The 26,794-nt window shown below is 41.2% G+C and overlaps 1 protein-coding gene and 1 long non-coding RNA gene across 2 annotated transcripts in view; one reads left to right on the top strand and one right to left on the bottom strand.

Moving 5' to 3' along the window:
• The window catches only part of LOC136420546 (gamma-aminobutyric acid type B receptor subunit 2-like), a 31,521-nt gene extending 4,727 nt beyond the window's left edge, over nt 1-26,794 (bottom strand). Inside the window, exons 1-9 of the mRNA XM_066407496.1 lie at nt 26,528-26,794; nt 4,526-4,663; nt 3,869-4,039; nt 3,355-3,459; nt 2,971-3,036; nt 2,436-2,618; nt 1,726-1,962; nt 834-894; nt 496-570 (exon numbers count right to left, since the gene is read on the bottom strand). Coding sequence (XP_066263593.1) covers nt 496-570; nt 834-894; nt 1,726-1,962; nt 2,436-2,618; nt 2,971-3,036; nt 3,355-3,459; nt 3,869-4,039; nt 4,526-4,663; nt 26,528-26,794 — 1,303 coding nt within the window. The remainder of the gene's footprint in view (nt 1-495; nt 571-833; nt 895-1,725; nt 1,963-2,435; nt 2,619-2,970; nt 3,037-3,354; nt 3,460-3,868; nt 4,040-4,525; nt 4,664-26,527) is intronic.
• On the top strand, nt 22,465-25,386 carry LOC136420547 (uncharacterized). The gene is made up of 2 exons (XR_010753248.1): nt 22,465-24,425; nt 24,598-25,386. It is a non-coding gene; the product is annotated as an uncharacterized lncRNA (long non-coding RNA).

Genomic DNA, 26,794 nt, shown 5'->3' with positions numbered 1-26,794 from the left:
ACATCCAGGTAGTAAGATACGCCAAAAATATTTACTCAGGCAACTGGATAAAGTTTTGAAACAGTCAGACGTTTCAGACAGCATCCACTGTCACTGACGAAAGACAGTGGATGCTGTCTGAAACGTCTGACTGTTTCAAAACTTTATCCAGTTGCTTGAGTAATTATTTTTGGCCTAAGCCTAAGTCTTTAGGTAAGAGAATGTACGGAATACTTGACTGACCCTATGAAAGTACAGGAAGTGTCCTGACGTCTTCTACTGTTATGAACACACATTAGTATATACGTTCAAGGATCAAGTATGTATCAATATATGAGGTGTAGCTACTAAAGTTCCTACAATCAAAATGCTCTAGAATATTTTTACAGACTGTAAGAATTATATTTTACTACATAGTTCATCTTTCTCCAGGCGTTTAACCAAATAATTTAATGAGTATCTTAATAAGCAAAAAGGTATGAAAAAGGTATGGTTCAATTCAGATAAGTGACTTACCTTGCCATTGCACGCTGTGCAAAGCGATGGAGTCATTTTCAGCAAAGTATTCTCCAACTCGGACCTCGGAACCCTCTGAAATAACAAGTAACATATTACATGCTGGCCACGTATGATACAGATATATTCCTATGAAGGATATCATATGTGGTGTTTGACCACGGCCAGGGATGGCAGCGTCTATACTACTTATTCAGTACCAAGGACAGGGGATGGGATAAATGCCTTTGACAAAATCATTACTATCATCACCATATAGAAACTGATTTGCTGCGTGGAAGCAGGTTTTTCTATTTGTTACTATGGAGGTAATGTTGAAAATATATCATTAATGTTACCTTGAATCTGTTCATACAGGATTGTCCCAAGTCTGTCGCCGTCTCTGAATCGCACTTTTCCCTGCAGACAAAGGCAAGGCACTTGTCATCCTGTCTGTAGATGTGTCATTAAGAGGTGATGGCCATTATCGTCATGAAATACGACTATGTAATGAGTGCAGTGTATGCTCATAAAGTGAGCATGTCTGACTTTAAACGACTGTCTATAGTCAATTTGAGCACCGTGAACTACTATAGTCACGTCTAATGGTTCTCGGGGCTTACACAAGCCTTTTACAGTACTCGCTGGGAATGGCTCTGCCCTTTTCCTCTAGCTAAGGAATGGCTCTAAAAGTACTGTTTTCCATCATGGCAAGTCCTAAAGGAGAGGGAGGCTTTCTCAGAAGCTGAGACGTTTCCGGTTTCCTGGACTCATCCCTGTCAGACAGGGAAGTAACCAGACGGTGAAATCTCGCGAGAGTTGTGACGTCATTGCTGCGAAAATGGAGGTCATGCTGGGTGACACCATTGCCAGCTTGATGTCTTTTTAAGTGGAATTCAAACCCAAAATGGCCATGGGTAGTCTTAAAAGCTTTAGTTGACTTTCTTGTGACTGAACAATATATTGTGTTGCATGCGAATCTCTTTTGAAATAGAAAGCAAAATATAAGCAGATGCTAACAAAAGGATTTGCGCGCTTTTTGGTGTTAGTAATGATTTTGTGTCGGAATTCAACGTTAAATTGTGACATAACTAGATTATCTATGAACTCAAGTACTTCAAGTTTATTTCAAAGGGTTTTGATTTTAATAAGTTTGACTTCGCTGCGGTGACAAATCAAAGAGGTTAATGATATCAAATCGAATTGTCTTTTGGGATTTGGATCACTAGTCTCAGGATAATGCTGACCTACCGTTACTCCTTGGAAGTCCGTCTCTTTAACTGCATCAAACATGAACACCTTCATGTCTTCTTGTCTCTCGTACGTCAGTTTCACACGCGGCACGTTTCCCGCCTGCTGCAGCTGTCTCAGGACCTTGTCCAGAGCCAGGGCGATCACCCAGACCCCATCGTACGCGTACCCGTGGAAAGGGTTCGTCCTTTTCCCAGACACGCGCTGGTGATACTGTCGCTCGTACTCCGCGGGCGTCTGGAGACAAATAACAAAAAAATCCACCTTTTATCATTGTCGTTACCTAGAACAACAGAACAACAATTTTATCATTTGCTTCCACATAGGATGTTATATATCTATATCTATGCAACATCACGCCTAGATTCACGAAATAACTACCAATTTTGACCAATATTGTAGAAATCTCGCTTTCAATATCACAAAATCTTTCATCAAAGAATTTCACTGTAATCTTACTATCTGCAGCACAGCTTCTGTCCCAACCAACAACCAAGTGGCTGTTTGCTAAGTATAGAATATTTATCACATGACATTTTATCACGTTAAGAATCGAATTGATACAAATTGTTAGCAGGACGATATAAGAGATAAATTTCTACACAACGATATCGATGTCCATTTCACATACTACATGCTCCACCCTCCCTTCAACGTAACCTATACTGCTCTTTGATTGAAAAGGCTATGTGAGTATCTTATCTACACACCTTCCCGGAAATGGTTCTATGGTTACTCGTACTGCGTTCCAGGAAGTTCGAAACCAGCGCCCCCTCCACAGCCTTACGCATCTGTTCCCGGGTGCACTCCGCACTCGTGTTCCACCACCTCCTGCTGTAGGGTCCGTTCAGGATCCAAGCGTACCGCTTTCCGTACAGGTTCAGTTTGTAAGCCTAGGGAAGTTTGTATCAGTGTGAAAATTGGTCAACTATGTCAACTTGTAATGGAACAAAGATATCATACGTAAAAGCACATATTTTTGTCAGTAGTTTTGGTTAAACTCATGCTCTTCCATACGCTTTGCAAGGGTTGTATATTCCTCTAGTCTGTGGCCTTGTCATTTTATCATTGACGATAGGTTTCACATATCCTTGAGCTTGACATCATAAAGACAATCATATCAAGTACATTTCATATAACCAAAGTAGCCATGTATGATTAGGGAAAGATATCAACTATAACATTAGAAAAGATTAGAATATGTTAAGAAAGAATGACATCGTAGAGTAACATCTATAACTGTACCTCACAGAAGACATGTCTCGCCATGCTTTCATTAAAGAGACCCAGAATGATTCGAGCGTCAGATTCCTGATGCAAGGCAAGGAGAGGTTGCATCATTAGAACAGGAATATGCCATTAGAATGCTATAAAACGATTTTGGTTGTATTACCGTAACATATTCTTAAACCAGCTTCTTTAACAGTTACATTTCGTTTTAATGCCCAGTTTTACAATCGTTCATCAATCCTATGACTCGTTTACAGAATCATCATCATCATCGCTGCTTTCAACTATTACAGAATAATATTATTATTAATAAGGTAGGAGGCCCGAGTATCATGAAACAATATGAAATTAGGACCTTAAATGGTTATGCAGATGAACGTTAACGTTAGACATGAACACCTTTATTTGTTTCAAACGCCGCCTGGCAGACTCTGCGTCCACGAACCCTTGCGCCGTAAAGTTCATCCCAGCCTTCACAAGGGAGCTTTCTAGTTGGCTGTGAACCTGGCAAACAAACAAGACATTTAGTAACAAGGTGTTACACACTCATACACAAAACGACCCACGAAAGAAAACGAATCAAAAAGGGAATCCGTGAGTTCAATTTTAAGAATAGTTGGCAATTCGATCGCAGTACTATACTAACGACTTCACTCCTGAGGCGTCGCCAAAAACAGCACCATATTGATTGATGTACATTACGTAGATGGCAACTGTTGATTAATAGATTATTAATCTACCAAAATATAGTATTATAAGATTACTAATCTACCAAAACATGATATTCAGAATACGCACGCTCATACATGAAGATAATGCTCATCGACACAAAGTTGTTGCCTGGGACCAAATTCATTGTCAAGAAGGAAATACAATGTACTTTTTCATTTTTAAAAATCAGTGTTTTTCTTACTATTGCCAAATTGGTCTCGTCATGATACAGCGTCGCCACACGTGTCCAGTTGAAGTGCCTGAGCAGTCGCACCCTGGCCGGGTTGAAGTCAAGGTCAGAGGGGACCGTCCGGAAGAACGTCGGGTACTTTTCTCTGTCGCTAAACTCTGGCGACGTTACATCGTAAGACAGCTGAAGAAAGAAAGGAATGATTGAATATTATGGGCCTAAACCTAAAACACTTGGTCTCTGTCTCCCCTGAGGTATCTACCACTCATAAATCACGACCATAGGATGTCCAGGCCAGAACACGTGATATCCAACTCGGCAGTTCCACTGCAGTACCATGGAAAGCCACTAGGAGGCCATTATCGAACTTGACCTTCGTTTTCTATTGCACTAGCCACTCGAAAACAACCATGTCCATTTCAAACAATATTATTACATGGTCTACTCTAGGGCACACATGCCATCCTCGAGTTCCTGACATTTGGCCATTTGCCAACGTTCACTTATTACCAGCCTGACGATGAAATTTGGACTCATGCCTGCTTAATGTTTGTATCCTGCCAGTCTCCAGTTACACACACCAAGACAAACAAACAAACAAACAAGCAAACAAACAACAACAAAAAACAGGTCGAAAACAATTTGTCCGTTTTCACACACAACACCTACCTGTGTCAGGTCCCAGTAAGGTGCCGACATGCTGATGAGTGACGTCACGCTGGAGCATGTTCCCCCGTACAGCATCAGTTTGGGCGGAAGCTGGTACATGGCGTCGAAGAACACCTTGGTCCCGATGGCAGGATCGCACTGTAGACATACGAAAGTGGCTGCTAATGTCAGTGATCGTATTGGAAGATCTCGGCACAATGCCGTCTTGCTCTGCTTGCCCCATTACCTATGGGAACACTATACATATCTATGTCAGATTTGATAAGACACTTATTGTCTCTGTACGTCTCTCCGTCTATGTCCTTGTCTTTGTGTGTCTGTCTGTCTCTGGCTATCTATCCCTCCCTCTCTCCACCTCTCTATCTCTCTTTCTCTTCCCCTCTTTACCCCTCTCTCTCTCCCTCTCTCTCACCTTCACCTATTCTAACAATTTCGTTTCACTTGTATTGACCACAACTGGTACAATTATCAGGACGATCTGTCGTAAATAATCAGTGCTGTTATCGATTGGTAGTGGCCAGGATAGTTCCTGCCATTTCTGTAAGTTGTGTCTCATTCTTAAGCCTTTCCTAGTCCCGTGAGACCTGTAATCTTTAACTGCAATCCCCAGACGTACAATTATCGACTACCTATCACCACCAGGGCTCCCACATCTAAAGGCAGCGTCTTGAAATAACTGAACCATTCATACGGTAAATGCAATGTTGTTCCTATCTAGCTCATTGATGTTTGCCACATAAACATATAGTCTTTCAGCTTCAAATCTCGTGAACGTCATATCCTCATATTTCAAAGAAATGATCAACTATCCAATCTGCATCGTCTATTCATGCCAAAGTAAGCATCTGGTTACTACAGCCTCCGAAAGCAAACGGAAAAAATAAAATATTTACAAGATAGAAGTAAATTGATACAACGCTTATTGCTAGATATGTGCTTTGACATGCATAACGGTGAACAGTTGAAATGAATCGTGCCTGAATCTGCAAACAAACGAATGGCAATAACACCCTCTAACAACACATACAGATGTGAATACCATCTAACTTTTCTGCACTTACATGATAACCAATAGAATTAACGCTAGTTGATAGACTACACATTTGTACGCTCTCCGTGTTTTGTATCACAGTTCGACTCTGTAATGTGCACTCCATGTCTGGAATGTAGAGAAACGTCCCCCAACACCAATTATCGCTGTCCTTGACCACATACGGTCACGGCTGCCCGTGCATGGAGATGGGTATCTGCGCATCAGCCGCCTCTTGATGCTACACTAATGATGATCTCATTATACGGTGGAAAATCCCATAATCATTCAAACTGTGACCTTGCATTCGTCTTGCACGCGCTTGAATCTTACACCCTATTCAGGCACCGGTGCCCTAGCCTGGGTGTCATCCTATTTCTACCGGGGCTCCTACATTCGCTACCATAATTTTTTTTTTTAGGGTAGCGAATGTAGGAGCCCCAGTAGAAATAGGATGGCACCCAGGCTACTGGTGCCCCAGCAGTATGAATAAATGTGTTTAACTTAAAATTAATGAACGTACAGTTAGCGTATTTCTTCACAACATTACATGCACCAATTGCTAATGAATTAGGTTGTGTAGTTTTTGGATAGTTTTTACCATGTTTTATCTTTATAGTTAGCATCGTTATACATAGCTTCTTTTAACCTGAGACTAGTTTTTTTCGAAAAAGCTAGCCTCAGGTCACCAACATTGCAAGCGTACTTCAAAAAGTAACACAAAGTTCAAACATGTTCAAAGGGTGATAAAGATGTCAATTCAGGTTTTTGATGTAGCTTCAATTCGAGCGAAGAGGCAAATCGGCTCGGGTTTTCATTTCCGTATCTTTGAAATGCTCCACTTAATTCTGTTCATCGGCCTTGCGAGAGACCGCAGTGCTTTAGACAGATGAAGGTACCCTCTGATAGGCAAAAAAGACATCTGCCGAAGTGATTGCTTGTTTCGTGCTTGACCAAGCATGGATGTCTGCGACATTACGGCAGGGTAGCAGCTGTGTCCTCAGAGCCGATTATCGCACAGTCAGTGAAATAAAATCTTTACTGCGTCTGGACAATGCATCAAGGTCAACACCATGATGATTACGGTAGAGCTGTCCCTGGTAATCAGTCTGATGGGTTTCTTATCCATCGCTTAACTCCATCGCACATAAAGACGTTGGAAGAAAAGGCACGACTTGCTCATCAGACTAACACGAACTGATGATAAGCCTAGTCTACATTTAGAAAAGTTGGTTCTTTTTCCTGCCTTCTGATGGCCATAGATTTTCTGAACTACCGTAACATCCTACGCAGACAGTCACACTGGTTTCTGTCGTTTGATGTCCTCGATAGTACTCTAATGACACAACTTCTCGATAATCTACTTGGCCTCCTATATGTATACATTGATGAAAACGATTTGCATTGATTCCTCTTGAACGCTTTAAAAAATTTAAACCATCCATAGCATTTATGAGAGAACAAAGGAAGATAAAGGCCTATATATAAAAGGACTTAGGCCTGCAGACTCATGGGGTAGATTGAGTGGACTGTCGCTCCTGTTCCCCGCCGGAAAAATGATTCTCCTTTTATTGCAAAAGCCTTCAGAATCACAGTAATTGCCTTTATGGTATTTCAGTTGAAACAACAACAGTGCGACATCAATGTCTTCGCTAGGCGATCACTATAGTTGAATAGCTATGAGCCTATGTAGTTTTAAAGAACCGTTTATAGTGAAACGAATATACAACGTTAACTTAACAGTTATTCATGTACTTTTATTCGCAAACCACCGTTGACTTGGAAAATATTTGAAACCATTAGATTCTTTATTCTATAACCGATGTCTCATTTTGTCATCAGCGTAGGCGTACAATATTGATGCCGCAGTGATATCACAAGAGAACCACTGTTTGGTGCGAATCCCTTGCTACTCAACTCCTGATGATTAATGTTCTGCCGCAGGGTGTTTGGGCCTGAACACATTACTTACCTTAGCGCGTCAATGGAGATATATACTTCGATTTCATGTGAGCTGCCGTGCCAAGGCTGATATAAAAGTTACTTGGCGTTACACTGTATTGTGGCGTCGTGTGGCGCAAATGTAGAGCGCGCGACTGTCAAACAATGGGACCCGGGATCTAATCCCGGGTTGTGCCCAGAGACATGTCCGAACTTGCGCCCCGACGTTGTGCCCTTGGGAAAGGCACTTAACACGACTTTCCTCACTTCACTCAGGTGTAAATGAGTACCTAGCTCATCTAGGGTTAGGGAAGTCCCTCGGATAGGACGTTAAATGAAGGTCCCGTGTTTGGGGAGAGCAACACCCCGCGCACGTTAAAGAACCCACCACACTTTTCGAAAAAGAGTAGGGGCATGCCCCGGTGTGCGATGGTCCAAATCTTACGGTCCGGTCTGGGATGACATCTTGAAAGGTGATAGCTCACCTGTTATGTCAATCCTTCCACAAAATGTGGTAAATCAACTTTTACGATGCATCTAGATCACTAATGACAAAGTCGTCAGTTGTTAACATCGAAACCCAACATTCAAACGCGGAGGCCAAGACTATCAGTTTCCTTTAGCATATAAGCATGAAATTTACGTAGATGAAGGACACTTGAAGGCTTGCCAGCTTGAGACTGTGGATAAGCTTCGTTGCTGAATTGTTGTATTCATCAGGATCGCAGCACGTTCTGTGCACAGCTGATACTGTACTTGCATCGAGTCAAAGGCACGGAAGATAAGACTCAATCTTTCAGGGGTAACGGAATAAATCCTTCTCTAGAATATTCAGCTCCAAGTGTGTAAAGAAATTATACAGGACATGCATGCGGGAGGAGTGATGGATTGTACCCTCTCTTTATAACACATTCAGTGTGGTCCCAAGTTGTCTAGAGTTGCTGCCCAACATCGATCGGTTGCTGGTAACACCCAGAATATAAGGACTAGACTCAGCAACGGATTTCGTATGCAAATATGTTGGACTCCGTTTTCCCCACTGGCTAGTACTCTAAATGCACGGTGTTCAATAAAAGATATCACCACAGGGTACAGACTGGCCGCCTGCTAGAAAACTTTCCATGCACTCCTGTTGATCTCCTTTGTGGCCGCCCCACTTACCGCCGTTAGAAGAGTTGCAGAGCGCGCTTATCGTTCTGATAGGCAGGCGCCAGGGAGCGGGACGGGGCTCTTATCTCCTCCAGCACCTGAGGTTTTACCTCCCAATCTCACGTCTGTGGCAGGATCGTCTTCATGTTAGAAGCTTTGCGGAGACCTGTGTGACTTTCAATGAACGATGAACCATGTTTTACTCGAAATACATTTGTCTGTGTCACCAGGGTTCTCATCCGTTGATTGATTGCAAATCAAAGTGTTATTAGGTGTATACTGTAAGGGAGGGGGGTGACTCCCCGTCTGATGCAAAAAACTATCTTCGTTTATGATAAGTTTATGATGAAGCTTTTTCGGGACAAGGAATTGTCTACGGTGGGAGAAAACTGCACCAAGTTCTCAGTGTGAGGCCGGTCGCAATAGATAGAAGCAAAGTGAATAGTTCAAACCCCAAGGACTGGGAAATTGATTAAGGATGTAAAAAATAGTAGACACCCAAGGCTACTGCTGGATGCGTGCGACTACATGCTGCGATTGCACGAATTGAGAAGGTATCCGGAATCCTTCAAAAGGGCTCTAATAGAATAGACTGATTTATTAGGGAAGAGTACAGAAAATAGAGCATCTCATTCCAAATCAGCAGTCGAGAAAATTGAAATGTCGGCTTATAGAAACATAATAACTAAGTTATTATTTTCTGCCATATGTGTCATCTCTACGATATCTATATACCATTTTTTATTTATATAAATTACATATATATATATATATATAGAGAGAGAGAGAGAGAGAGAGAGAGAGAGAGAGAGAGGGAGAGAGAAAGAGAGAGATAGAGGAAGAGAGAGAGAGTTTGATTGATACATGCATAAATACATACATACATACATAGAGGATATGCGTAGAGGATAACCATCATTAGCTTGTACTTGTCTGCCTTTGCCCAAGTTGTATTGGATTAGAAATATATACTTGTACTGTAAACATATCCTGAGCCCCTAGAAGAGTCGAGCCAGCTTCCATGTGTCTCTACCCTATGATATACTAACAACCAGCACTTTATAGTAGAGTTTATAGTCCCCATAAACTCGAGAATATCAGGTCGCAAACTACACCCCACAAAATAGCAGCCAGAGGACAAAGCCACCGCCATCACTGTGAAATCAGATTTATCTACGTGACACGGCTAACGCATACAGATCGATACCGATGAAAAGAACTTGAAAAGAGGCCATAGAGGAGAGGATAAATCCTGTCACATCGTTTGCGCCTTTCAGCATCAATAATGAATAGAAATTGCGGACGACGTTACTAAGATGAAAGGGGTGGCATGACCCTTTTACCCCTGTAACGCTATAGGGAGAAGGTTGGGTGGGTAAGCTATCGCGAATGCAGCACCTTGGGAATGGTTAAACTATCGTACATTTGCGGGCATTGCTAAGCGGATTATATTTTGAATGAATGCATCGACGTTAACCGTAAACCAGTTCCGGAGCCTTTGATTGTTCGGTAAATGGCTCATCTTTTATCCGTTCCTGCAGTAACAAAATCAAGCTAAGATTGCTATTGGTCTTTTATTTTTGAATTTTTACTGTCAGTGATAGTATGACTTATGAAAATATATGTGTTCAAGTTATTAGCCATGGAGGTATAAGCTTTGAGCGAAATGGGTGCTGCAGTCAGCCGGATGCAGAATAAGTCCTGCTTGACGTTACCATACAAACATCAATAAAACAGAATAAAGAACGTCATGAATTTATTTTAAATGTAAGAATCTTTGTGAAGAGATACAGGACTATCATGTGACCTGTGTAACTTGGAGGACAGAAAAATGAAGAAAGACAATAAGGAGAAAAAGCATTATCTTCATTAAATGACCACAATCAATTACTGTGGTCTAAATCAAACTAATAATATATGGCTGAATAATTGAATAGTTTCTTTGAAGAAGTGAAAAATGATATAAGGGTGGAAGTGGGACTGCTCCCTTGGGGTATTATTACGCATGGGGGTGTTTCCCTTGTTCATGTAGCAGGTAAATGTACAGCCGTTTGATTAAATTGAAAGTATTGTTGCCGATACCTAAGCAACATTAATGATATTCACAACCTTGTTCAGATGGTTGCTGCCGGTAGATATACTGCAACTTATCCTGTCTTCCACAGAGCCTGGAGGTTAAATTACCCAAATGCGCTTACTGTAACTTTATAGACCACTGCCCATAAAGGAGCAATTTTGCTATGATTACGTCAGTAATAACCTGAAATAAGAGGCATCGAGTACCTTTGAATGAGGCCACGGCCAACCCGTTTGAACATGATGTTCTATAGAATAAAGATATCTGTACGTACTTGATTGATTTCTGTATTCTATATCTGTGATTGTCAGTATCATATTTTATCAGTTGTATGATCTTATATGCACCATCTATAGTCTCTTCTACTCAGCTGGAGGAACGTCCTTCTATCATCTCTCTGTGAAGCTCTTAACAGAAAACGTTGTCATTCCGAAACTGCCATCTGGAACATGAAATAGATTTTTACGCGTATGGCGTATCTTTCAATATTTCTTAAAAGTAAATTTATATGCCAACAATTTGCCACAGTTCACATAATTATAATGAATATTGAATATCTTACCCTGTATCAGATTGTGTTTTTGTGGGAAGTTACGTATATAGAATTGATATACTGATCGCCGAATGCGTCATTGGTAATCTCTCTGAAATCGTTATCTACGATCGAAAGTAGTTAGCTTACCATCTGACCGAAGTGGACCATTGGGACTGGTCTAATATACTGGGACGATCTATAACATGGTTGGCTTTATCGATTGATCCGGTTCTGCTTGGGTTAACACTTGCAAATACATTTGTATACAAACATCATCAGGGATACACCATGATATGCTCATGGTCGTATACAATGTCTTTACGATGCTACGTTCACTGCGGCCGATATATCATGGGGGTATTTGCCTCAGCAAAACGAGGAAGGAAGTGATCCATCGAAACGCAATTTCACGGTACTTATATGGATTAGGTGCCGTCCAGCCAGTCATACCGTACTTGGGTGTGGTATACGTACACTGGTGAAGTTAGAATATTACCATAAAGGGTAGGGAGTAAAACTTCCACTGAATTCAGTACGATAAGAAGTGTCTGTAAGCCCCGTTTTCAACCAGCCCTTCCTTATCCTTGCTGACTGCATATTTAGAACCCTGGTCAAATTGATTAAATACCCAGCTGGACGACTAGCACCTCCATTCTACTAAGACGGCGAGCTCGCTGCGACCGCGCTATTTGACACGGCAGAGCAATGACTTACGTAGATAAAAAAAACACATCTAATATTTTCATGTCTTGTGTGTTATACTTTTACATTTTACATGATACTCCTCTCCTGAAATTAAGGATTACACAAATGAAACTTAGGGCCTAAGCAGAGGAATGGGGTGCTAAGCAGCATTTTGTTTCCCGTTAGGGTATGTAATATCTACTAATTAGATTCTAGCAATGAATAAAACGTTGTCCTTTGCTGTCAAATGCAAAGTCGAAATATGTAATAAAACATGCAAAGAATCAACAAGGCATAATTCCTTTTTGGGTACGGACGATAATTGAAACTCATGCACATTGATCAGGGTAGCCTTTCTAGAATACCACCTGGTTCTCTTTTATGCAGAAGGCCCGCTGATATTGCCGACCATAAATGTATGGCCCTGGTTGTAATATAGTCTGTAGACACCAGCTAATACTCCAAAATGAGCTTCGTCGTCACTTGGGCTGGAATATGCTATTCATCATCGCGTAAAATGTCAAACATTGTCGAATAAAGTTGCTTACATGTTGCATCTATATTACTACGATATTCACATGGGAGGGGGCATTACACGGGAGGGGGTGTTACATGGGTGGGGTGTTACATCAAAGGCGCTGTTTTTATGGAAAGAAGGGGCAAGAAACTCGAATGACAACAGTATGCTGGTTCAGCATGATTATGGATTCCCCCAGCGTATTGCACAAATATCGAACACTATGAATTCAACAGAATGGATTTTGTGATCAAAACTCAATCATCAAGCTATCAGTCACTGGTCGGAAACGTGCGGGGAATAAGGAATCAGCTAATTTCTTCACGCCTGTTCATCGCTCAATTTACCTTATCACTTCGAATAGCTTAGAAAAATGTGCATTCCTTATGAAACTAGACAAGCCATATTTCATAAACCCTGTATGCTCATACATCTACAATTGCCTTAAGAAGCGAGAAGAAATTGAACATGTACATAGCGGTTATAATTAGTACTCAAATGTAGTTAAATATCACATTTTTGTTATCACTGTAACTATATTTCCACTTGTCATCATGCCCTGTACTAAGGTCATCAGAGCATTAACGCACAATAAAGGTCTTTCATTCATTCAATATTTCAAAATGCCTTTGTTATTACATATCTTGATTATGATTATTTATACTTATAGACACTGCATCATTCATAGATGACATTATCAAAATGCCCGATGTGACATTTTCAAACGATTTGCTTTATCATGACTACATGGACCTGAATATATTTGCTATTTCACAACGATGGAGAGAAGCATTGCTTTTTGCTTGTCCGCCTGTCACTTATTAGTTTACATAGTTATTGATTTCTTAACAATAGATGATAAGTTAAAAGTAATTCCATGGTGTAATGTTGAAAGCCAGCCAGAGCAATCGGACTCGACAGGACCTAGAGGCCAATCATACAAACCACTGTGCCCCTGACCTCTGACCCTCAAACAGTCGAATGACCTTTGTGATTTTGAGTTATTATTGTTTTGAGTTATTGATCATTTATTACTACTATGTTTGATGATTACTGCTTTATTCTATATCATTGTAAAAGCGTTATTCATTCAGCTTATGTTATGTCATTTGTATTGTATCCTGATTTGGCGTAAGGGCTCTCTTAGAAATCAGTTACTAAGTTAACTAAAGGGACCACCCTTATGATCTATAGATAAATGAATATCTTTAGAATATTTAATTGTCTACCTATAAAACAACACGTTTTCTTCTCGAATAATGGAACATATTTAGTATATTTTGGAAGATCGACATCTACCAACCTCGCAGCTAATTTTCATCACTCACGTACGAAAGTGATAGTCATTGATGTTTCTCAACAGCCATGTTTAGGATGGAACCTCATCCCTGGCCCTTCTATCCTTCCTCACCACAATCATTTATCACCTGCTATGAGTAGTCGAACCCCTAGCCAGATGCAATCTCCGATGAATTCAGTATTCAAAACATAGTCAGATACAGACGCACAATGGGCGTACATATTTGTCATGCATAACTCCGAAGCACTGCGGGGAATCTGCGCAATATGTTCTGACTGCTTTGAACATTCTATCATCAGATGTTTTGAACGGGCTTTTTGCTCGAGACAATGATTGAAATAAGCTAGAAGTAGCCCCTCATAGGAGTTTCAACGAAGCAATATTTAACTCATATCGTCGAATCTGACAGTACAATGGATGCCACCGAATCACAACATGTAATGTTGGTAATATGTTCTGACTGCCTTGAACGTTCTATCATCAGATGCTTTGGACGGGCTTCTTGGTTGAGACCATGAAGGTAAACCAGGCCTTCGTAGACACGCTAGCGAATTAGAGCAATCTGGATGATATGTTCTAGCTGATTTGAACCAGCATCAGGTGTTTTGGACGGGCTTCTCCTCCGAGACAAAGAAGCTAAAAGTAGCCTCTCATGGGAGCTTCAGCAAAGCAATATTCAATTTAAATCATAACGTCGAACCGTCGTAACGTCAATAGAATTCTCATAACACCGAAGCACAACAAGAAATCTGGGTAATATGTTCTGGCTGTCTTGAACGTTCTACCATCAGATGTTGTGGACCGGCTTCTTGCTTGAGGCAATGAAGGTAAAACCAGGTCCTCATAGGCACGCTAGCGAAGTAGAATTTAATGTAACTCATAACGCCAAAGCTGACGATACAGTGGGCGTGCGTACTTTATATTTAACAGAGAGGAATCTGGATGATATGTTCTAGCTGATTTGAAGGAGCATCAGGTGTTTTGGACGGGCTTCTCCTTCGAGACAAAGAAGCTAAAAGTAGCCTCTCACGGGAGCTTCAGCAAAGCAATATTCAATTCAACTCATAACGTCGAACCGTCGTAACGTCATTAGAATTCTCATAACAACGCTGCACAACAAGAAATCTGGGTAATATGTTCTGGCTGCCTTGAACATTCTACCATCAGATGTTGTGGACCGGCTTCTTGCTTGAGACAATGAAGCCAAAACCAGGTCCTCGTAGGCACGTTAGTGAAGTAGAATTTAACGTAACTCATAACTTCAAAGCTGAAGATACAGTGGGCGTGCGTACTTGATATTTAACAGAGAGAAATCTGGATGATATGTTCTAGCTGATTTGAACGAGCTCGAGTATCAGGTGTTTTGGACGGGCTTCTCCTTCGAGACAAAGAAGCTAAAGTAGCCCCTCACGGGAGCTTCAGCAGAGCAATATTCAATTCAACTCATAACGTCAAACCGTCGTAACGCCAATAGATCTCTCGCCAATAAAGAAATCTGGGTAATATGTGCTGTCTACCTTGAACGTTCGATCATAAGATGTTTTGGATAGGCTTCATTGATTTGGACCATGAAGATAAAATCAGGCACTAGTAGAAGCTTTAGCGAGCTTAGCATTTAACGATACTCATAACTTCAAAGCTAAGGATACAGTGGACGTACGCACATAACAGTAACAGAGAAGAATCGGGGTCATATGCTTTGGCTGCTCTGATCTATTTACATCATGTGTTTTGGGCGGACTTCTCGTTCGAGAAAAACAAGATCCTCACGGGAACTCCAGCGAGGTAATATATAACGTGACTCATAACACAAAAGCGTTGCAACATCAATGGATGTTCATATTTTTTTATATTCCAACTGCATTGTCAGCATGGTATCTGGGAAATTTGTTTTGACTGTTTTGTACGTTCGATAATTAGATGTTTTGGACAATCTGTTTGCTTGAGATAATGAATCTAACATTAGGCACTCGTAGAAGCTTTCTTGCTAGGTAGCATTTAATGTAAGTCATACATAATAAGAAACCGGAACATCGTAGGGGTTTAAGCGAAGTAACATGTGATGTTTTAGTAACTATTTTTTGGCGTAATCACGACAAAGTCAGTCACTGTATATAAGTCAACATATCGTTAAACCACATATATGTCAATATATTGTTTAATGACTTTCTGTATATGATCATAATTCAACACATGGCTCTGTACATAAGTCAATATATGGTTCTGTTTCTCGTATATGGTTCAGCTACATCGCCGTCACAAAGATTAATGGAGCTCACAGTCCTTGGCATCTGCCATCGGTGTTAGGTCCGCTCAGTCGCTGCATTTTTAATCATTGACACAATCTCTGTGTTTTCTCACACCGAAGTGGCAATGACAAGTCAGAACGGCTTTCTGTTTCCGGCCCTACTTGTATCAATTCTGATGCCCCGATACAGGGCCTTACTGTACATCCAGGTCGTGCATGTGGGATAACCTACATTAAACCTTGTCCTGCAGCTAGGCCGCAAGATGGGCGTCATCGCTCAATGTGTCACCTCTGGTCCGCTCTTCACATTATTTCTGGACTCTTTCAGTTGCAGGCTTCCCTGGGTTTTCTTAGTATGGTCAGTCTTTAATATCTACTTTAGAATGTATAATTCTTTCTCGATATCTGGTTATTGCCACAGTAATAGCGTTCAATAGCAAGCCATCACACTTTGAATTCTTGGCAGGTTATCAGAGAACAAGATGTCTCGACATAGAAAACTTTGTCAGAGAACCAGTATTCAATGTTCCAAACCTCTCTCCCTTTCATGAATACATATATATACAGGGAGAAGGAGGAGAGAGAGAGATAAATAAACAAGAAATAAGCAACAAATCTACATGTAAAGTTGGCTGGGAATTGTCGTTACAAATGGCAGTGTCATCAACAACGTCATTCCAACTAGATACAAATGAGGCCATCCTAATCCAGGCTGCAACAATGGGCAACAAATACTGAATCCCCTGCACGGTAGATTGACTTCACTCCTGTACTATTAAAGGTCATACAGGGGCTGATTGTGGGTCATTCCACGCTGATGAAGGAAAGTCTCTAGTCGGCCATTGTAATTATTTTTAGCTGGAAAGTTAATCTTTGTTGGTAGAATTCATCATAAAGGGGGATTTCTCGCTGTAATTTTGAGGTCAACACGTTCACTCGTTCAACTAGACCTCTCCCTGTAAGAATACACCCTGCTACTGAAACAACAAGGAAACTTGCTGCCTTATGTGCCACTAGCTGCTGCCTTATATGCCTTATGTCTGTTCTTTCATTTATAATGTGGGGAACGAACAAGCCATCCATTCGAACCGTTCGATCGAACAAACCATCCATTCGAATGTTCGAACCACCCGTTCAAACGATCTTAACCGTTCGAACGAGGTGAACGAACGAACAAACCATCGATGTCACGGAATTGCATTGAACGCCTATATTGAGGTCTGTACCAAGGGTCTGTACTGTACCGATGAGTGATGATCTGGTGGAGTCGCCAGGACATGAGCTATGCGAGAAGATCGCCCCTCGAGGCCTGATCACGCAATGTGGTTAATCAATTCACCGTTATTTGGAGGGAACTGATGGAGAGGAGGACGAGTAGTAATCTATCAAACGTTCTATTGTGTACCGTTTCTGTATTCACGCAAAGACATCTGTTGCAGAGCGTTATTCTCGATACCAGGAATCAAGAAGGAAGCCACCGCATGGATAAAGTCTTACATATGTAGCATCAGGAAGAATTGCCAAGAAGTTCAGTAATTACATGAATCGCAATCTGACTTGTGTCTGAATGCACATATGGAAGAGCAAACAGTTGATAATCTATACAAGAAGGGAAGCCACTAGGACGCCCTAAATCGACCTTGTCTTTTGTCTATAAAAAACCTATCCACCAGGAAAATTGGCAAACACACGTACCAAAAACAATACCTCCCGCGAAACTCCCTTTAACGGAGGTGATAAAAGATAAAACTACCGTGCCTTGGTGATTTGTGGGAACTTTAACATATGTTGACAGGCGCCCTGCAGGATCCCAGTGGAAGGTTTTACCGAGCTCTTAGTTTTATTGTATGTGGCAGGCGCGGCCTAATGTGCTGAAAGCTCCTTCGCTGAGATATAATCAACAGTGATTGGTTATTGAAACATATGAAGGAAGCAGAGATGGTTACACATGTTATAAGGTGAGGGTTGTTGGACACAAAACAGGAGAAACTCTAGTATGGACTCGTGTATCTACAGTTATGTGAGAAAATTTGCCGGCAGTGTATGTCTGAAATAGAATGAGGTATATGATGTAGGCTGTTCAGATTATATAAACCAGATACGGCTACGTGCATACAGGTTTTCTGCTACTGTTGAGTCGAGCGTTTTAGTATTTTGTCATGGCGCCTGTACCGTCTGAAATAATAACAATCATATTATGCAATTTTCGTCGTATACTGCAACAGTTCCGTCTTTACCACCAGGAAGGTCGTGTTGTGTTTCAAAGGTTTTTGCCCCCTGCAGTTGGCCTAATTTCTAAAATCACAGTTACAACGACGAAAGTGCATGTAGCCAAGAGGTCCATTATACCTAACGAGGTAACTATGAACAATTAGTGAAAGTAAAAAGGTCTTCAGGGACTTAATGAGAGAAAACCTGGTACCTACGCACCAACAAATACAGTGAATTTTTCGCAGTCAACTGCATACTGCAAAATAGAAATTTGATATGGTTGTTATAATTCAGGCTGATTTATTACAACTGTTGATTTTCCCGTTTTATGACCAGTGTTGGCTCTACAAGCTGTAGTGTCTTGTTGGGATTTTAGAATTTTTTTTGGGGTATGCTATTTTCGTACCAGCCATAATGAACATAAACATCAAAGTACTGCCAAGAAAACTTTGATCTCCAAAAGTAGCACATCTATATAGATTTATCTTTGATATTTTTATAGATGTGATTTAATCAGCACAGTCCTATATTTCACTCATTAGGTTTTTCTAGAAACTTACAATGGGTCAATGCTAAAAGGAGGCAGATCTAGATGTTGGAAGCAGACGCTGTTCAAATCCCACAAGGTGCATTTTTGATGACCATCAACTTAAAAGCACCACTTAAATGTGTCAAAATGAAAACCATATATTTAGCAGGCACCCGTGAACATGGTGAAACGTTGCAGGTTGGAAAGCCCGTCAATTTTTGTATATTATATTAGTTATTTTTAACGTCTTTAAAAATCGTTTCAAAATATGGCCACGATTCAACCCTCACTTTTCATTATTTTTTATTTTACAGGGAAGCTCACTTTTGCTTTCATATTTTTTATATGCTAGCACATTACGATGCCTAAAATTCTATTGGTGTATGAATTCATTTTAAAAAGTGCACTTCCTTTGATAGAAATCGGAATAAAGAATCTACAAGGACGCGAGGACTTGATACAATTGAAGAAAATGAAGTCTGAAAATACGTCTCTATTCCTGTCGCTTGGATTCTCTCATAATGAAGTCTGAGATCCGTCGCTAGGTTACGGGTAATGCATCACTGTCGACTGTGGAATTAGATGCCTGATGAAGTAAATGTAACCGTGGGCAAAACTGCACGACATAAAATATTGGTGCGTAACAAACTCTAAATTGAAAATCTCTATTACCGAAAATAGGCGTATTGCTCCACAACAGGACAAACAAACGGGCATACATTTTTTTACATGTAAATGTTTGATGATTCTACTGTAGGTTTTCTTGATATTATGGCAGGCGAATATTCCCACACTTTACCTGTCATACTACAGCTTGTTATCTGGATCCGTGTTGCTTGTGTAACCATGTTTGGTACCCAGATCGCGTGTCGCCAACCTCTTCATATAAAAGGCATTGTCATATCTAATTCAGCGGCAATACCTCATCTCCACGTAAATTCGGAAGCCGTGCTGAGAATTTCCCCCGCATTATTTGTGGTAAGAATTCCTCTCGTTACAATAAATCACAAGCCCTTTATGGTTACTTCAATGCCTTATAAGATTTTGCACACAAAAGTGATGAATACTCAATCCATCAATCAACTGATATGATTTTTCGATGCACATATAAGGCAACAGCATCACCTGTGTCCTTTCTTAGCTGTCGTTTCTGCCTTGGTTATTCAAAGACAGCTTCCCTCACATTTCATTTTTTCATGGGTGAAGGAATACATGAGCAGGCCCTTAGAGTTGTATATCACCTTGCGGTCAATAGTAGCTTTACCGCAACGCAATATGGTGTTATGAAAATGACTGCGTACTTCATAAAGGTTTGATTATTGCACTGATGCACTCCCACACATAGCTACACAGGGAGATGGGCAATTGCAGTGACTGTGTGCTGTAATACTTAGACACAAGTCTATATTGTTAGACACAGAAACCAGAGTGTAGGTCTTAAGATACAGAAACTTCTCTGTGAGACCAAGAGGTCATCTAGATTGTCGAAGCTGCGTCCTTCCGGTAACTCAAATTGAATTACATGACTTTCCAGACGATTCCGACCGTGCGATGGCACAGGCTGATTGATAATCAAGGTTGTTAATAGCTCAAGGCTAGCCCCTCGTCCAGCTTAATTGCGCATTTTTTCGCGGTGGTTACAACCAACTACCAGACTATCTACGCCGGCTATAGGGAAAATATTTCACAGCTGGGTTTCATTTGCAGCCTACGAGGGCGAAATGTGATCTTCACCGTGGACCGACTCTGCTGGCTAATTATTCCTTTTCTCTGCCAATTTCTACGATCCATACGCCCGTAGGCGGGCCTGGTGGAGGCTAACAACCAATAGTCAGGATTCCTACTACGTGTGAAGGCTCGACTGACCATTGAAGCTATAGTGCTAACCGCGAGATAATGAAGGGTTGATAGATACCTGTCCACATGCACGTACACATTCTATTTCACACGTACTATTTCTGCCAATACCAGCTCCTTGAGATCAAGCCAGACTCCTATTTTGATTCTGTTTAGCCTACGGTCAGGTGCACTCATATTTTTCTCGTTATTGCACTGCATCTGTCTTGGGGAACACTCATGCCTAATCTGTGAGAGCGAGTCAGATACACAATTTCATTTCCCTTGAATCCATTTCAATTCTCTTCAGCCTACGGTCAGGGTTACTCTTATATTTTCTTGAGTGGGCCACTGCTGTCTAACATTGATAAGCACTCATACTCAGTCTTTGACAGTAAGCCAAAAGCATGGTTTGATTTATCTGGAGTCACTCTCATATTGCCTTGATAAGCGACCTCCAGCTGTCAACCTAACTGAGCATTTTTACTCAATCTTTGTTGGTGAGCCAAAGTCCTGGTTTCATTTCTAGGGAACACGTTACAATTTTGTTGAACCTGCGGCCAGAGTATTTTATCATTTATTTTTCGTGATAAACGAAGTACATTTATCTTCAGCCTACGGTCAGGGTTACCCCAATATTTTCTTGATAGAAGGACTGCGTTATTATTGGTTAGTATTCATACCCAATCTTTTATAGATAACCAAACTCATGACTTCATTTCATGTCAATTTTGTTTAGCCCCCGGTCACAGTTACTCTTACATTTCTTTGATACGGGAACTGCGTCATTCCACCGTTAACGAAAACTCATGCCCAATCTTTGAGACCAAGCCAAAAGTATGATTTCATTTCTCTGGACCCTATCTTTTATTCCCTTTACCCTACAGCCAAATTCACTCAATATATTTTCTTAATAAGCAGACTGTATCCGTCTAACATAGTGCTGTGCACCCATGCCTAATCTTTGATTACAAGCAAAAAAAAAAAACAAGTCTTAGAGTTATTTTCTCCGGGACCCGTTTCTATACTGTTTAGCTTTCGGCCAGAGTCACCCTTATGTGCCATAGATAAGGGGACTGCCTCAGTCCACTATTGATGAACACTCATACAGTACCAAGTCTTTGAAAGCAAGCCAAAAACTGGAGCTCATTTCTTTGAACACATTCCAGGTCTATTCAGTCTACGGTGAGCATGGTTACTGTACACTTCTTTGATAAAACCTCAGCCTATGACCTCAGATATCATATATACTATACATCTTCAGTACAGTGTACAATAGAGTAACCTGTTAGATATGTGTGTCACGTATGGATAACAGTACTAGTCCATCGAACCGTTGGGCTCTTGTTTGAGAGCAAAATGTCTGCATGCCTTTAATTAGGATTTCCCCGGCGTCAATTCCATGCAACAGGTTTGACCGCCTGTCCTGGCGTCCCGTTGTCTGTGTAATTTTGTACAAAGTGCTGAGATGGCGTTTTGGTTGAATCAGAAGATTAGGGGCAGGTCAAATACCTTTAGATGGCTCTCAAGGAGATTCGTGTGATGCCCTGGACTTAATTGAAGACATTGGATGGCTTAACGCTAGCAGTAGATTGTGAAGTAATGGCACATAAATAACATAAAACGATGCTAGAACCAATCAGTAAGACAAACATGCTCCTAATGTTGCCTTCGTGCTATTTACAGATGGGTAGATACACTTACGTCAGGCAAACATCGTTAACGATCATAGAAAGTGTTGATGGTCATCGTTGTTTAGAACACATCCAAGCAAACCTGTGTTATCTAAGTTACTTACATTGTAAAATATGTGGACAATCTTTCTTTTATTTGTTTTGAAGAAAAAAAAGACAATCATCTGGGTCACACGGAATTGAAAGAACACTGCACGAAATGGCCACGTATCCTGACGGATCCGACGTATCCGGAATCGGGCCTCATGGCGTTTCCGAGCGAATCCGGAAAAATCCCAGTTCACTGCTCGGATACTGAAGTGCCCGCAGATCCGACCAATTCCGACGCCGTATTCTTCTGGATTCGTGATGCGCCTCGGATACCCGAAGATATTTGCGCGGATCCCTCGTTTTTTGATACTTGGAATGTTCGGATTGTTTGTATGTCGGTAGTTGCTTCGGATCCTGACGAATAAATACACACGGCACGGCATGATCTCATTTCCTGACGAATCCAGCATATCCGGAATTGCGCATCATAGCAGATACGGAACGTTTCCGATTGGATCCGATGCACCTCAGATCAGACAATTCCGGCGCCGTATACGTCTGGATCCTTCATACGTTTCGGGTACAGATACGGAACGGTTCCGAGCAAATTCAGACAATTACCAGGTACACCTCAGATCCGGCAATTCCGACGCCGTATACGTCTGGATCCGTGATGCGCGTCGGATTCCTAAGGATATTTGCGCGGATCCTTCGTTTCTAGATATTTGTCAATATGGCAGAGATGTTCGGATTGTTTGTCGGTAGTTGCTTCGGATCCTGACCAACAAATACACACTGCACGGCACGCGGCATGATCTCATTTCCTGACGAATCCAACAGATCCGGAATTGCGCATCATAGCAGATACGGAACGTTTCCGATTGGATCCGATGCACCTCAGATCCGACAATTCCCGCGCCGTATACGTCTGGATCCTTCATATGTTTCGGGTACAGATACGGAACGTTTCCGAGCAAATTCGGACAAATACCAGGAACACCTCAGATCCAGCAATTCTGATGCCGTATACGTCTGGATACGTTTCGGGTACAGATACGATATCTACTCGGATCTTTCATTTTTTTATGTATTTGCCAATATGTTAGAAGTTCAGATTTGCCAATATGTTAGAAGTCATGAGCTGTCTCGGATCCTGACGTGTACGGAACACGGATTCGTGTCGGATATCCAAATTACCCACAAGACACTTCTGGGCGCGACAAACGTTAACGGTTTTCTTTCGGTTAACAGCACAGACAAGAACGGCGTTTCATCACCTTCTGTGCTTAACATGGCATCGTCAGAGTCTACCATGGTCGACCAGTGATTTTTGAGTGGCTTGAGAGTCGAAGGGAATTCGGTGTAAACTCAAACGCACGGAATTGCGACGTTGTCTTCTTCGTGCATGCAATATTCGTCGCCCCCCTCCCCCCTTGTAAACGCTGGGGAGTTGATTTATCATTTTGAGGGACTGCCCTTTTGGTAAGTACAAATTGAAAAATTCCCGTTTCTAACTAGTTTTGACGTCAGTTATCCTCCTATTGTGGCTTGACATATCATCGCATTCGCATGACCATAAGAATTCTCCAGCCGACCTGCCCTTTTATGGCGTTAGGATCTAGGAAATTTAAAATTTCAATTTGTTCATTCTTGCCAATGGTCAGCAGACACGTGTGTCTGGTTAACGTTTCAGATACAAAATAGCAAGCAGTGGAGGGAAAGATAATTAAAGATATGGAAGGGAAGAAAATGTCATAAGTATTTGTCCCACAAAGATCCCACAGTTTGTGGATAGTGAACTAGAGCTTATAAGGAGGCAGTAGTGTGCCTCAGTGATTATTTCATTCATTTATAGCTGTGCATGTTTGATCAATATCATATTCAAGTTATAGATGTAAGTTTTACGTAGTCAATTCAACGATGCCCAGATTCATTTTTTTACACATGCGAGTATGTGATATGTTTAATATTTGTCATTGTTTCCATTTATATATATATATCCAGTACAGCATCGGCAGATACTTCCTTCACAAATGCAGCACATATTGTGAGGACCTTGGCTGGGAACAAAGCAATCAACTGTCAGATGCTCAGCTGCTGAGTACCTCAGGCTCCTTTGGTAAGTCCATCATCGGTACACTTCAATGTTAGCTGAGAGAGGCATGATGGATATCCATTGTCCCGTGTTTTTTGTAGCTGCTGTGATGAAACGAAGCCCATGTCAAAATCATGTGACATGTTCCTTAAATACGTGAATTGATATTTATTCATCATTTGGTTTTATCATATAGGAACTGGTTCATCACAAGATGGACTCCAAGCTGAGTCCAACATGCAGATACAGAAGAAATCAGCCTTGCCTGTCCCTTACCAAGGTTGCATGGAAGAAGTGAACTCAGATGTAGTCAGAGAATGGGGAGAGGACGATTATACACATGCAGTTCCACGGCATATGCTACTTACGTTTAAAATGTGGCGTGTCATCATGGGAGTTCTTCAGACAGTATAATGTTACTTTCTATTTTCAACCTCTGTATTTGAAATAATTGTATCTGATGGCTTTTAGACGAAGAGCTGGCCACAAATAAGGCTTTTATTACTTTAGTGGAATATTTAAAACATGTAGATAATTTTGGTCCAAGGGCACTATACAGTAGTAAATATTACCACAATGTTGTGATGGTGTTAATTGTAATACATTTCATAATTTTTCAGAACATTGTGCTTGCACAACCCCAATTTACCGACATTAACCTGCACATGCAGTGGTGCTTTGAGTATGTGGATGTCCCTCAGCCTGTCTCAAATGAAATGGATCATTTAGCCACATAGTACTTCCGTATTGTATTGTATTTGATAGTTTTTGAACTTAGAAATACATTATGTTGAGATATGAAATGATACATATGTTACATACAGGCTTTCCCAAACTTCCTGTCATTCAAAATGATGTTTTGGGTATAGTTAAATTAGGAATGCAAGCACTTAGTCGGATCCGTTACGGATTCGTTGTTGGGTCCACCTGTATCCGTCAGTATTCACCATTTTCTTCAAAATACAGAAAAATCCCTGTAGGCATCCGTCAGGATCTGTGGCATTTCCGTACAGTGTACGGCTCCGTATTCGTCGAAAATCCCTTACTTTCGGATTCTTCAGGAAATATTCCATATACCGGTGCGGAAATAGTCGGATACGTTACACGAATCCGCATGTATCCGTCAGTATCCGCCAAAAATACAGAAAAATTCCTGTTCGTATCCGTCAGGATCTGTGGCATTTCCGTACAGTGTACGGCTCCGTATTCGTCGAAAATCCCTTACTTTCGGATTCTTCAGGAAATATTCCATTTACCGGTGCGGAAATAGTCGGATACCTTACACGAATCCGCATGTATCCGTCAGTATCCGCCAAAAATACAGAAAAATTCCTGTTCGTATCCGTCAGGATCGGTGGCATTTCCGTACAGTGTACGGCTCCGTATTCGTCGAAAATCCCTTACTTTCGGATTCTTCAGGAAATATTCCATATACTGGTGCGGAAATAGTCGGATACCTTACACGAATCCGCATGTATCCGTCAGTATCCGTTAGTATCCGACAAAAATACAGAAAAATCCCGGTACGTATACGCCGGGAAACGAGGCCATTTCGTGCAGTGGAATGTCCATAAAACGTTGCTTATCGCAGTTCTAACTTACTTAACTTACATTGTAAAACATGCGGATCTTTATTTCACAGCCTAACAGTTTATACCTATTTTATGAAAACCTCATATTACAACCAACACATTAATCTTCGTTGTAATGATTTTTGTAAAAGTACAATTAGATTGTAGCTAATTGATTCATTAGCATACAACCTTGTCTTAACTTACTATTCTATGGAACCATCCGAAATTGTCTTATCTTCATTAACATATCTATTCAGAGTTTGGTATGAAAGCTAGTTCTACCAGACCCTTCTTTAGTCACTGATGAAAGATAGCGGATGCTGTCTGAAACGTCTGACTGTTTCAAAATCTTATCCAGTTGCTTGAGTAACTATTTTTTGGCGTATCTTATTACCTGGATGTCTAACATTCATCAACGTACAATGAAATTGCTTATGGTGAGATACTGTCTCTACGTTTTAAACCGACTTGTATGTAAATGTACTAGATTGAGAATATGTTGCCTACACAACACGAGCCTGCTTCAATGATGGGTAAAGATGTTGAACCTACCTTTGTTCCGTTCCAGAGCATCACCAAGTTGTAGTCAGCCAGAACGTTGTTGTTGTCGTTGATGTCCTGAAGAGCGAGCTCCACTGCCGCCGGTACCCCACTCCCCGTCTCCCCGCCAAAGGAAGCCTCCGAGTTCGGGAAGAACCCCATTATTGTCAGATTCGTCTTCAGGGGTTGTGTCTCAACAGTCACGGAGAAAATGCACAGCAGAATAATTGTCTTGCCGACTCGCACCGAGCGCTTTCCCTCCATCCCCGGCAGTGCCAT

Source organism: Branchiostoma lanceolatum, chromosome 15 (assembly GCF_035083965.1).
Source record: "Branchiostoma lanceolatum isolate klBraLanc5 chromosome 15, klBraLanc5.hap2, whole genome shotgun sequence".
Taxonomy (NCBI): Eukaryota; Metazoa; Chordata; class Leptocardii; order Amphioxiformes; family Branchiostomatidae; genus Branchiostoma; species Branchiostoma lanceolatum.
Note: the sequence above shows the minus strand (reverse complement) of the source record. Positions and strands in the feature narration are given on the sequence as shown.